Below are 13,375 nucleotides of genomic sequence, written 5' to 3'. Positions count from 1 at the left end.
TGACTAAATGCTTTTTCTAGATATTAGACAACCTTTCTACTTGTGTCCTATTTTTATGGGAGGGTATGACTTTTGTTACATTATTCCTCCATGTATAACACTATAGTGTTACTTGTCAAGATATATTTATACACAGATATACATATTTTTGAATAATGTTTATTCTGCTCTCATTTACTGTTTGAATTTCTATTAACATGTATGTACCACCACCAGTATAAACACAGATAAACGGCAAAAACATGTATCTTTTTTACATTTATATACGAAATAAGTATTGTACAAATATGCTTTGTCATTTCATCTGTAAAAATATAGCAATGAAACCTACAGTATTATCATTTTTTTTTCATTGTTTTGTAACGTGTTAAGTGGTATATATTTCTCAGGAACTTAATCCTAACACTGTTATTTATTATTGTAATTATCTTTGCATTTGAAAGCTTGTCTTGGCTTAGTGTATCAGTACAGTAAACATGCTACATAAACTCTGAAGTGTCTCGTGTACACCATCTTATTGGATTTACTTTATCATCATTCAGTTCAGCTTTTTTGCCAAAATGTGCAGTGGAAAAGACTATATACCAACACACAATCCCTTAGTCCCAGTGTACAGAACACTTTGCACATTCCATTAGCTAGAATTAAATTCTAGAATTCCAGGATATAGTCTGCTTCATCGTAGACAGAGCTGAGGGAACAAAGTGGAACATGGTTAGAACGGACAGTGAAGTTGACCAATGATGTTTCATGCTGTCTATGCTGAAAAGATATGAGCCTTTGCTAGTTCTGTGCAAAACCTGAAGTTTCATAGATCTGCCGCTCAAAGCAATAATCAAATTAAGCCTTCTAAATACACTGTCCATACTCTCTGGACTCTGAATTAAACACTGATTGAGAATCTGTACGCAGCACAAAGAGGCATGGAAAATCTATCCAGCTGAAGATTTCATAAAGCAGAGTCAAAATCTACATGCACAATATTGGCCGCAACACCCACCCTTCATAATAAGAGGTCCTTTCATAGGCTTATAATACATTTATAGTTTCAATAAACCAACAGAACTAACATAGACAGGTTCCACAAAAATGCCAAGTACAGATAGTTATCACACATTCACAAAGTTAACTTCTAGAAACAATGGTTATATTTTTAACTTAAGCCACTACTATTGTATGTAAACCATAGCTGGTTATTAGTGTCCAAGCCAATAATTTTCTTTGAGCAAACTGTTTACTTTTAAGATGTGGAAAATATACGATTTTGAGTTCCACAGGAACCTGAAAGACAAAAGTAGCAGAAATGTTTCATACTCGTATGGAGACACATCTGGAGGTTGGTAAACCACACAAAACAATTGTAAAATGTAAGAAATTGTAAATGTAAGAATTTATTTAATAAATGTCAGTGGTATTCCTATGATAACAGCCAAAATCCTGCAGAACAATTTTACAGAATCTGGAGCATGAATTCATAAGCAATGAGGACAAGGCAACATTGACACCTTTGAGTATTTCTCAGGAGAATTTACCCCAGTCTGTTTGCACTCCGAGTGCCCTGACCTTGGTGGAATAGGCGGTGCACAGACATACACAGTCATGAAGCTCAAACCCGCGATCTTGCAGCTCAAGCTGTTGCTTTGGATAGGAGATGCAGGGGATGTGTGGCGTGTCTCCATCCCGCAAACCTGGATCAAACCGCGGCGTCCCGGGGGCTCCCGGAGCTCCCTGCGTTGGCCTGAAACTCCGGAAAACACGCAGGTCTCTTGCGGTGCTTTCGTTTGTGTGGTCCGGCACAGACTCTTATTTACTGTCCATGCTTCTTTAATCGAAGTGCAGAGCTGTCGCCGGAGACTACCACATGCCTCAGTGGATATAAAAGCGCACGCTGCGGATTATACGCAACTGGTTTTATTCTTGCACCTGTAGAGTAAAAAGTCCAACAATATATATGCGTACAGTATCTGTTTTACTATAATTGTCTGTAAATGAGCTGTTAATTGTTTCAGCTTAGGCAGCGCAGTAATTTAAGGTTCTTTCTAGTAAAGCTCAAGTCTCCAGCACTCAAACTGTGCAGACACTGAGGCTGTTACTAACTCAATTCAATTCAAGGTGCTTTATTGGCGTGACCGATGAGTACAATCAGTGTTCCACTAAGAAAGAAAACCAATACAATTAACATGAAACAAAAAACCTATACAGACATTTACAATAAAGACACATCATAAAAGACTTAACGAATACGCCCCATGTGCGTAACAGGGATGAAGAAGGCTGAAGAAGGTCTTGTTTAGCTCAGCCGGCGCGACCCGGAGACCCGGGTCCGAGCCCAGGCGGTGAGGGGCGTGCTGAGGTGGGAGCGGAGAACGCGTTACAGTATTTACATATATTGTTACTATCTCTGAACTGGACGTCTACAACTCCGAGACCCCCCGTAAGAACCCTGTCTCTAATGAGACCCCCTCGCCACTGAACCGTGATGACGGCAGCTACACTGGGCACAGGAACAATAGGTTTATTCCATGCTGAAAAAAAGAAGAAAGAGAACACAACGTTTCGGCCACACCCGAAGAAGGCTCCACGGCCGAAACGTTGTGTTCTCTTTCTTCTTTTTTTTCCAGCATGGAATAAACCTATTACTTGTTCCTTTGCAGCCTACGCATGCTGAAGCAGCTCCCCACCTGAACTACACTGGGCACAGTCCGCGGAAGACCTAGAACAAGTAGTTCAGGTGGGTAGCTGCGCCAGCATGCGTAGGCAGCAAGGTAAGGTAAACCAGGGTTCTTCTGACCATGCCGCTATTTGTAACTGGTCATAAAAGGAGAGTGAGCGGGCGCTTCATTTCTCTTCGCTTTTCCGGGCTCTCTGCAGGCGCGCCCCCGAGGCGAGGCGACTTCTCGGAACTGGGAGCTCCCGAGCCCCGGCGGCGCGCACGGGCCGGCCCGGAGCGCGCACGGGGCTGCGCTCACGAACCCATTGGCCCAGCGCGCCGCCTCATCCCACAATGCAGCGCATGGCGCGTCATTGAAGAGAGACCATGATGGCGGCGGCTGGTGCCTCAGAAGTGATTTCACAGCTGGAGAGCGCTGCGAAAGTTTTAATGGTGAGAGGGGAGAGAGGGGGGTGCCTCCGCTCGCGTTTCCCGGTGCTGCGTGGGCTTCGGTTACCTTGGAGGGGCCGAGCGCCGAGAAAAAGCGACGCCCCGGCTGCCCTGTGCGGCGGCTTGTTTGGATAGGAGATGCAGGGGATGCGTGGCGTGTCTCCATCCCGCAAACCTGGATCAAACCGCGGCGTCCCGGGGGCCCCCGGAGCTCCCTGCGTTGGCCTGAAACTCCGGAGAACACGCAGGTCTCTTGCGGGGCTTTCGTTTGTGTGGTCCGGCCCGTCGTTCTGCGGGAGGCGAGGGCAGGAGCGGGGTGAGGTGGTGGATAACGCAACAGTGCCTGCCACTCCGGTCGGGCGCTCAGCATCCCTCCGGCGTGGTCCTGGGTCAGCGGGTCCCGTCGGGGTCTGGGGGCAAACCAGTGCGTTCGACCTGTGGGGGCGGTGGAGACGAAGCCGGCGTCGCTGGGTTTCTCCTGATAAAATGACACTGCGAGGAACACCGCTCCTGTGGGGGCTGGTCGGGTGCCACGCTTGTGTTGTTTTGGGCGCCGTGCGGTCGGGATGTCTTGCTGCAGAAGTTTCACACGAGCGCCATGATGTTGAGGCACTGCTCGGGAACTTGTGGAGATCAGGAGTTGACGGGCTTTTTTTTTTTGTCCTCGTCGGCTAAAAGGCAAATCAGATTTCCCCCCACTTTTTCCTACAAATACGAACAGGCAGCGAGGGTGCATTGTGGGTGGTTGTGCAGAGGGTCTGTCCGATCGCAGGCGGGTGGAGATTAATAGCGCATCACGAACTGTTGTTTTTACAATGACACAACGACAACACGGTCCCCAGAGGAGTGGTCTTTCCTGACGACGCAGGTCTGCGATTTGAACATCTTTAGTGTGATGTCCTCGGTCTCCGTGAAGTGACGCCGGTTTTGGATGGAGGCTGCCATATTTTCTGCTCCCCGAGCCAGGCGTGTGCGGCATCTTCAAATACTGAGTGATGAGAGAAGCGCCGAACTCTTGTCGAAAATTATTTCCTTGCAGCTGAACGTGTGCGCGTTGCTCATTTATTGCAAATGTGCCGCCAGTAGCTTGGTTCTAATTGATCCGTTTCCTCGTGGGTTTCCGTGTAGGTTTGTAAAGACACAGCTTTTGTGTATTTTGCGTGGGTCGGATTGCCCTCAAAATGAAGCCTCATCCCAAATCCAAAATGAACGACCACAGTCAGGTCGTGGAAATGCACCGACGATCGTATCTGTCAAAAACTAAAAAGTTTAAAATACTTAAGCCCAAGTTTATATACTCTGTGGGGGGAAAAAATAATTTTTCATTGTTTAAAAAAGATTTTGCTTTAGGTCACAAGTGCAAAGCTTCTGTATCTTGAGAACTGTAGGCAGGTGCTTGAGTGCCCCGCAGCACTGGTAGAGCTGGTGCTTTGGTCTGCCCAGTCGCAATGCATCATCGACTCGACAGTGGAAAAACAAAAGCGTCCACTTTCTGTTCAAAGATCATACTAGTTTTGAAGGTATTCTATGTCAATTCTTTGCAGAAATGTGAACATTTTGGGGGCCTGCTGGCCACAAAGCAGAACTGCAGTGTGCTTTGTCTTTTGGGAGTTTGTATGCTTGATTGACCTCTAGAGCCTAAGAGGTTACAAACGAGCAGTTTATTCGCCCCATCTAGCCTGCTCGATTGCTAGTAGCTGTTGGGTCCAAGGATCTGTAGCCTTTTTTTAAGCCAAGTCAAGATATTGGCTTCAGCGAGGTGCCTTGTGGTTTGTTCCACACTCCCACACCCTGTGTGTAAAGTGCCACCTGTTCTCAATTTTTAATGCACTACAACTCGTAGTCCTCGTCTTCCTATTCTGCGGAGTCTGAAGAAGACCCCTGGCCTGAACTTGCTGATGCTTGAGAGGTTTTGAATATTGTTCCACAGCACAGGGACCAGATTCCAGAGCTGCCTGGCTCTTGTCTCCTTTGCCCTTACTGAGCCCACAGAGCTGAGCAGGTGCTTCGCCTCTGTATCTTGAGTGCCGGTCGAAAGTCTGCACAATCTTTCCAAAGTAACACATTTTGTTACTTTGCCTACCTACCAGCCTGAAATTGGGACAGCTCAAATCAGAATTTAGTTGACCTTTATTTACACTGTTGCCCACAACCTCTTGAGTGAAAAACAAATGCTCAGACATTCTGAAAAATGATTACAAATGAACACCTGGAAGAAGGGGGGTGGGTAAGTGTGCAGGACCCTTGAATTAGTTCTTGGTGAAAGCACCTTTTATTTATTTAAGTACAGCTGTTAATTCTACTTGGACAAGTCCTGTAACAAAGTAACTCGCCTAGATCTAGCATTGTTTACACATTCCCTCATTGTGTTACTTGGGAAAGGGTGTAGACCTTTTATAGGCACTGTGTCTTTGATCATGCCAAGGGGAACTTTGAACTGGAAATAGTCTGAAATATAATATGTATTCGGTGCTTCGTCCAGTACCAGTCTTATATTGTCTGGGAGACAGGTAACATCCTCAACTTGCAGAGCAGCACCAGGGCAAGGAACAAGGGTTGCTGCCAGTGGTGGCGACGCAGTAGTGTCTCCAGCTGGACCCCTGTCACTGTATCCAGCCATTTGACACTGTGCTCATTCATCACGCTGCAGTGAGTTCATTGTAGTCTTAATGCCACACATACAAATGTTCTTGATGTTGTCATCATGCTGTCCATCCGTTCATTTTCCAACAGCTTCTTCCAGTTCGTGTTCACAGGGGAGCCTGAGTCTATCTCGGAGCACCTGGAAGGAACCCATGCAAACGTAGGGAGAACATACAAACCCCACACAGACAGCACCCAAGTTGTGGAGCTCATCCTGGGAACCCAGCGCTGCAAGGCAGAAATGCTAACCACAGCACCACAGTGCTGCCCATAATCCTGATTTACCTTCTGTAAATAAAGCATCTTAATGCATTAATTTTCACTCAAACGCTTGAACCTTTTGAATCACTTTTTGATCCCCATGAACAATTAGACCTTATTCATAAAATTATTGGTAATGGTGCTTTGTTGGTTTTAATGTACTGGTTGTACTGGTTCAGTATTGCTCTATCATCAATGTATGATATCAAATTGACATCTGCAAAAGAGATGTGCACAAGAAAATTTTATCTTTTCACCAATTAGAAATCACAGTGATCCATGCATAGGATCAGTTACCACAGGTGATAATGGGCAATCTTTTAAAGGACTTCCACAACCTTCAGTAAAGCAACTGATAGAAAAGCTAATGAGTTTCTTAGATACTTTTAAAAACTTTAGATACGCTTTTCATGATTGAGGGAACACTTTGAAAGTGTAAAGAAACTAAGCGCCTGTTAAATATTCTGTATATACTTTTTCACTTTTTACACGTTTTGTTTTACCTTTTATTTTACCTATTTGTGAAAATGTAGGGGTTGACTCAGATGAATTCTCTAGGGAATCTCTGGAAGATTTTTCTGGAAGTTCATTATCTTATTCACAATTTTGAATTTGGATCTGAAAGTTATAAACGGGAAGATAAAAGTAACAATTTGTGCTCTCTGAAAACATGCACTGTATCAAAAAGAGGATTTTTAAGAACACACGAAAGGGTACAAGCAGGAGGAGGCTTTTAAGACTACCAAACTGTTTTTTTTGTTGCTAATTGATATGTGATTAATGAAGGCACCTGGGGTATAAGTTGTTTTACACTCTGTACAGGGGCGCCGTACAATGGCAGACCCTGCGCTCTGACCCCAAGCTTCTCTCCCTGTCTGTGTGTCTGTGTCTCCTTGGAGAAAAGCTGGGGTATGCGAAAAGACGAATTCCTAATGCAAGAAATTGTATAGGGCTAATAAAGAAATATTATTATTATTAGTAGTAAAGCGAGAACAAATCGGAAATTATTTGGAATCAAAATATGAATACCCTTCAAAGCTGAGCAACCAGACTTCTCTTAATTATTTTTTTTTTATTTAATCAAAACACAGGTGCCTATTGTCTTCAGACTTAGGAGACCTGACTGGTCTGGGGTTCCCCAGGATCACAGCTGGAGAACCTTGCTTTTTGGTCTAGAAGGAAAGTCAGGAAAGGATAAACTAGGTTGTGGTTGTGATAAACCCCCCCCATTAACGATCATGCTTAATTGTTCTTAATTGGCTCAATTGTTTCTTTAGGAACTCCTCACTTAATTGTGATCTGTAAAACGTCGTAGATTGGGGCTCTCCCAGAGCAGTGCTGGAGACCCCTGCTCTTAAGAAACAATGTTGATGTTTATGTTTTTGAAGACGTGCTGCGCTGTAAATCATTGCAACAGTTTAACCACGTGGAGCTTTTACTTTCTCGCTCACCCATAAGTAGGGAGTCGCATGTGTCCAGAACTGCTCCCTGTCTGATCCGCCACATCCACTTTGTTTCCACAGGCGCCGCCATCTATGGTCAGCAATGAACAGCGTCAGCACGCGGAGCACATTTTCCTGTCCTTCAGAAAGTCCAAGTCTCCCTTTGCTGTGTGCAAGCACATTCTAGGTAGGTGTAACAGATAAAAATAACCTCATTGCTTAATGAGAGGGCAAGGCTCTGACCTTAATATACATAATTTATGAAATTCAATAGGATTGGAAAATGTTCCCGCTATTAATTAGTGGATTGCTTGAGATTAGAAAAAAGTCAAGGAATCAGCTGCCCCTTGGGCCAGAGCTTATCGTGGTTGCTGTAGCATTAACAGAGCTTGAACTGAGATGAGAAGTTAAAATTTATCTTTGCTTCTCTCTCTTACCTGGTTATCACAGCAGTGTGTTTTAGTCAGTGTGCCTGCACATGTAATTCTTATTAGAGTACTTATTACAATATCCTAGAGTTGTGTAAGAAATGTGCTATTGTTTTTTATGATGTTAAATAATGATGATAAAAATAAAAATCAAAAGGCTCATCCTACTATATACAGCATGAACTTAACATGCATGAACATTTACCAGTAAAATATAATTCACCATTCATCATTAATCTATATTCACCATTAATCATGAGATATATATATATACATCTGGGGAAGCAGACTTTCTTTTAATTAATTCTGAGTAATTAGTGTTTCTCACAGCCTAGCTTATGTTACATTTAGGCTAATTAGTAGTGTCAGTATAATCCATTTTACATTTAGTTCTACTCTCAGTACTCTAGAAGTATTCAGGAGTCAGAGATCTCATTACATCCACAAAGACAGTGCATGATTTTCTTCTGAGCGTATGTGTTTGGCTTTTTACATTTTGAGACAATGAAAAGGGTTGTTCTTTCCTGATAGTCCCTGACTGTATGCTTTTCTACATGGCCTTGTTCTTGCGTGGCTTTATGGCCCAGTTTGCTTAGTTCTACACCTAATTCTCATGGGGTTGGAAATTTTTTAAAGGGCTTAATGTTCATATGCAGTTACAATGTTCTTGTAATTACTTAAACGCCTCATAAGCCTATCAGTGTGTAAATGTTTTTTTTTTAAATATCTGTTCTATGTAGACCCAAACCAAAATGGTCCAAGTATTTTTTTTAAAGTACATTTTAAAAAATGAATTGAAATAATTTTCAGCAATACATTAATTCAGGTTCTTCATTACTCACTGGTTGAATTAACATTTCATAGATTCGAAATATCGGCGCCATTGTCCTTGCAGCCTGCTCCGGGGGGGGTGACGCTTATTGACTTACCCAGTCTGATAATTCAGCTTCGTTTTGTCTCGGCACTGCCAGGTGAATCCCAGGTGTGTGTCGTGTTTGCTGTCCACCTCGGGCTGAGATAAAACAAAAGTTTTGTCGTTTGGATGGATTTCATTTTCAGATTCAAAGAAATGAACGTTTGGTCTGACCGGAGTAGGCGGAGTTTTCCTGCCTGTTGCGTGACTGTCCGTGTGCCCGATGCTTCCCCTTTCTTCCCAGAAACCAGCAAGGTGGACTACGTCCTTTTCCAGGCGGCCACAGCGATCATGGAGGCGGTGGTCCGAGAGTGGATTCTCCTAGAGAAGAGCAGCATTGAGTCGCTGCGCACATTCCTGCTCACCTACGTCTTGCAGAGGCCCAAGTGAGTGAGGGGAGCTCTCCGGTGGCACTGGCACCATCGGGCTGTGTAGAATTGCTGAGCTTCGAGCAAGCTGCATAGCATTTTCCATCTAACCAATAACCTGATGTGTAGGAGCTTTGACAGTTATTTGCCAGTAACTTAGAGCTCCAGGTTTTAGATGTGGTAATGGACCATTTGTACTCGTTTTGTAGTTGTGCTGAAATACGTATAATCAGCAAAGCAAACGTTTCTGTAAAACCAGGCGCACTGAGCATTGGAGGGTTGAGGTTCTTCTATTTCTGCGCGGCAACAGATGTCCTTACCCTTCCTGCCCTTCCCGGGGCGCCCTCAGACGACCCGGCTCTCGCTCTGTGGCTCTTTTGGGCTTCTGTGGGATGGCTCCCCTTGCTTGTGCTGAATCCCCCCTCTCCTTTCAGCCTCCAGAAGTACGTGAGAGAGCAGATTCTCCTGGCTGTGGCCGTTATCGTCAAGCGCGGCTCACTGGACAAGTCCATTGACTGCAAGGGCATTTTCCACGAGGTCAGCCAGCTCATCAGCAGTGGGAACCCCACAGTGGTAAGCGGGCCGAGGGTGGCGGAGATCCGCTGGTGTACTAACCTGCTTGAAGTCTCTCTTTTATTGGGAGACGTGTACGGGCTGAAGTCATTTCTGATTTTCAGGCTTCAGCAAGTAAAGGAATGAAAACATCAACACTAAAGATCTGGTGTCTTTTGTAGGTCTGTTTACAATGACGCATTGCTGCAGCTTGCTTGCATTTCATTTTTCTTGACATAAGATAAACATCCTTATTTGGGTTAGAAGGTTGCGCCTGATAAATCATTTTCTAAGTACAGGAATTAGAAATGCAAAGATATCCCACTTGTCACTTGCAGGGATGTTGCTGTTTGTGCTGCCACCGTAGGGGAGATTAAATTCTCAGGTCGTTGTTGTTATCATAACAGTTTAACCTGTTTACACATTATTGCTGGGTAATCTCTAAACAGTATTTAGAAAGTAGGAAAACATTTTAAGATCAGATGCAGTGTTTTAGAGGGTATAATCAAATCTCTGTTGCAAATTGTTGAAGTCATCCCTTCCTTTTTCTGTGTGGTTCACAAGCGGAATTTTGTTTCTCACGACACATTTTGATTCTCCTCTTTGTGCAAACCTTTGCTAGCTTGACAAATTGGCGTGCGATTCCCTGTTGTTGGAGAGGCAGGCCCATCATGGGGGTACTTTTGCCTTGATTAGATCAGTCTCTCCATATTTACCCTTCGAGAATTGTCATGCCAGTTCTCCTCCACTAGAGGGCGTGAGAGGTTTTCGCAATCCCTGCCCTTGTAAGAAGCAAAGAGCGTTTTAAGATTTCACGTGTGTCGTTACCTCTGACTCAAGACGTGTCAGTGTCGTTTTCCTGTGCTTTATTCAGCCAGCTGCATTTTACTTACTGAAGAGCGGGTTGTTTGTTCACTGCTCGCCGCAGCTTGCGGATTGTTAGGCATTGAAAGAACATGGTAATGCACAAACCACGCAAAAAAACACATACACACACACACACACACACTGGAAGCTCCGTGTCGTACCTCAACACCACAGCAGCGAGTCGGAGAGAGTGGCCTTGTAGGGCGGGGGGGTCCGTTTGCAAACAGCGGCTTGGCCGGCGCGAGGGGAGGCCTGGCGTGGCCTAGCCCCGGCTCGAGTGTCGGATGAAAGCCCTGGGCTGATGGATAAAAGGCCCTGTTCTCAGCTGTCGCGTGCGCCCCAGTAAAAATAGCAGCGCCCGCGCTTTCATCTCCGGCATGCGGAGCAGTAGTGCGCATATTTGCCTCTCGCCTGTGGGCGCTTGGCTGACCCCTGGAAGGCCCAGCCCCTGTGTCCCTCATTGGCTCCGTCCCGTCTGGGGCCTGGCCCGGCGCTTTGAGCTGCCCCTGCGCGCCGGGAGACCCCCCTGGAGAGAGGGGGGGAGGGCGCGCTGACCTCTGCCTGTCATTGCCCGCCTCCCTCGCTCCGGCAGAGCCCCGGCCTCAGGGGAGCCCTGCTGCTACCTACCTTCCGCGCAGCGCGGCCCTCCGCGGCGCTCCCCCAGCTCAAACTTCGTCACGTTCGCGATCTTCTTCCCCGCGTGGGGTGCAGGTCGCTGCGGCAGACTTAATACATGTTGCTTGATAGTATGACGTAGTACATAAAAACCTTTTGCACCACTACAGCAGTTATATACCTTGAAAAAGTAATTAAAAATGAATCTAATGTAAATCTCGATACATTTCAGTTCATCTGTTGCCAGCGTGAAACCACTCTCTGGGGTCGCTGTGTGGCAGCTCTTGAATCGGAAGGTGGGGAGGCCACTTTAAGCCGGGGTTTTAGTCGCCCTGGTGTTTAGTGTTCTTGCTTGCAGTGTCTGACCCGCAGACTGGTGGCGTTTGGTTTCCGCAGCAGACGCTGGCCTGCTCCATTCTGACGGCGCTGCTGAGCGAGTTTTCCAGCTCCAGTAAAACAAGCAACATTGGGCTCAGCATGGAGTTCCACGGCAGCTGCAAGCGTGTTTTCCAGGTGAGAACCCCCGGCGTGCCCCTCTGGGTGAGCGGTGGGACTGGAGGGCGGGTGTGTGTGGAACGCTGTGCCCCGTCCGGTCACTGAGCAAATGTATGTTTTGCGGTGGGACTGAATGCTCTCCTTTTAAAGTAATTAATCACGCAGGGAAAAAGAGGCCGAAGTTCATCAGTGCAGTGGGAAAGGAATTGAACACACCTGCTGAAGGAAATTCAAAGAAGTCTTCTAAGAAGAAGTTCTTAGTGCGGCGCGGTGGCACAGTGCTTAGCATTGCTGCCTCACAGAGCTGGGTTGCCGGGTTTAATTACAGCTACAGTGGAGTTTGTGTGTTCTCCCTGTGTTCGAGCTCCAGGTCTCACCCCACAGTCCAAAGACACACTGGTGGGTGCACTGGCTTCTGGGAGAACTGGCCCTGGTGTGAGTGTGTGCGTGTGCGTGTCTGTCTGTGTATGCCCTGGGGTGGACTGGCGTCCCATCCCATGCGCCCGGCACTTCCTGAATTTTTCACTCCTGTCCTGGGCCTGCAGGAGGAGGACCTGCGGCAGATCTTCGTGCTGACGGTGGAGGTGCTGCAGGAGTTCAGCCTGAGAGAGAACCTCAGTGCTCAGATGTCCTCGGTGTTCCAGCGCTACCTTGCTTTAGCCAACCAGGTCCTCAGCTGGAACTTCCTCCCGCCCAACCATATCCTTTCCAAAGATCGCAACCATATTTGTTCATTTTCTGCTCTCCTCTACCTAGAGCAGCTGGAGCACCTGTCCTTGATTTGGATGAGATCCTTGAAGGGCAACATCTTTTAGAATTATGTTGACCTGTCAGTAGTAGGACAACCGTGCTAAGTGTCTTTTTTTTTTTTTTGCCCTCCGATGTTCTCCATCTGTCAGGAGCTGAAAGCCGATTGCAGGGATTGGAGGAAGCCTTTCCTCGCCTGTTTTCATTGAATGTTGCTCGTAATGCTGTGCTCGTTTTTGTAGTTTTCCCTGTGTCTTCCAAACAGGGTTGTCACAAACGAAGCCATGGCTGTAGCTTTCCTGTTTCACTGTATTTCCTTGCATTTTGCTGACTTTGCAACGTCTCGGTCTTGCTTTGTGTCTCAGTCATTGCATAGTCAACACAAAACCAATATTATGTCCTCTGAGCTAAAGGCTGTTATTTGTAGGACAGGCCCTGGTTGAAGCGTTAATTCCAGTACATCGTCCAGTAATGTTAAAATACAAACATTAGTTCCTTTTGAACAAGAGGATGCTGTAGTTTGTCTAGATGCCCTGCTGCTGATTTAAATTGGTTGTGGTGTCTTCCTAATGCCCTGCAGCGATAGGGACTCTGGGCGTGTGGATTCTGCTGTTGCTGCCATGTAGTGTTTTCATGGTCACTCCCTGGCCTTTGAGGAATTCAGGTTGAACACGGGTCGCTGTGGTGACCTGGCCAAGCCTAGTCCCATCTAGCTCAGGTGGCTCTCAGCCGTTGTGCACCACTGTGTGGGAAATCGCAGTCAGAGGCAGCTAGTGACTTGATCCACTTTTGAAACCGTGCTCACGGAGCTCAAATTAGAGAGGCTCCTACATCACACTTTTAATAGGAAAGTTTATTCCACCGAGGATGTTGTATTTTGAAATTATTTTTTTTTTTAGGTTTAAACATGGTTAACCATATCACATGTGCTATACTCCTCCGAT

The 13,375-nt window shown here is 46.0% G+C and overlaps 1 protein-coding gene and 1 long non-coding RNA gene across 2 annotated transcripts in view; one reads left to right on the top strand and one right to left on the bottom strand.

Annotated features, from left to right (window-relative positions):
* The first annotated feature begins 3,016 nt into the window (after window positions 1-3,016).
* The window catches only part of xpo4 (exportin 4), a 34,838-nt gene continuing 24,479 nt past the window's right edge, over window positions 3,017-13,375 (top strand). Inside the window, exons 1-6 of the mRNA XM_069179160.1 lie at window positions 3,017-3,103; window positions 7,528-7,633; window positions 9,032-9,173; window positions 9,590-9,728; window positions 11,586-11,702; window positions 12,230-12,383. Of these exons, the coding sequence (XP_069035261.1) occupies window positions 3,038-3,103; window positions 7,528-7,633; window positions 9,032-9,173; window positions 9,590-9,728; window positions 11,586-11,702; window positions 12,230-12,383 (724 nt within the window). The 5' untranslated portion in view covers window positions 3,017-3,037. The remainder of the gene's footprint in view (window positions 3,104-7,527; window positions 7,634-9,031; window positions 9,174-9,589; window positions 9,729-11,585; window positions 11,703-12,229; window positions 12,384-13,375) is intronic.
* On the bottom strand, window positions 8,804-9,826 carry LOC138223162 (uncharacterized). Its single transcript, XR_011181681.1, has 3 exons — window positions 9,476-9,826; window positions 8,985-9,108; window positions 8,804-8,886 (listed from the first exon to the last, which is right to left on the bottom strand). It is a non-coding gene; the product is annotated as an uncharacterized lncRNA (long non-coding RNA).

This window comes from Lepisosteus oculatus, chromosome 15, assembly GCF_040954835.1.
Source record: "Lepisosteus oculatus isolate fLepOcu1 chromosome 15, fLepOcu1.hap2, whole genome shotgun sequence".
Taxonomy (NCBI): Eukaryota; Metazoa; Chordata; class Actinopteri; order Semionotiformes; family Lepisosteidae; genus Lepisosteus; species Lepisosteus oculatus.
This window is presented reverse-complemented; position numbering and strand designations above follow the sequence as displayed.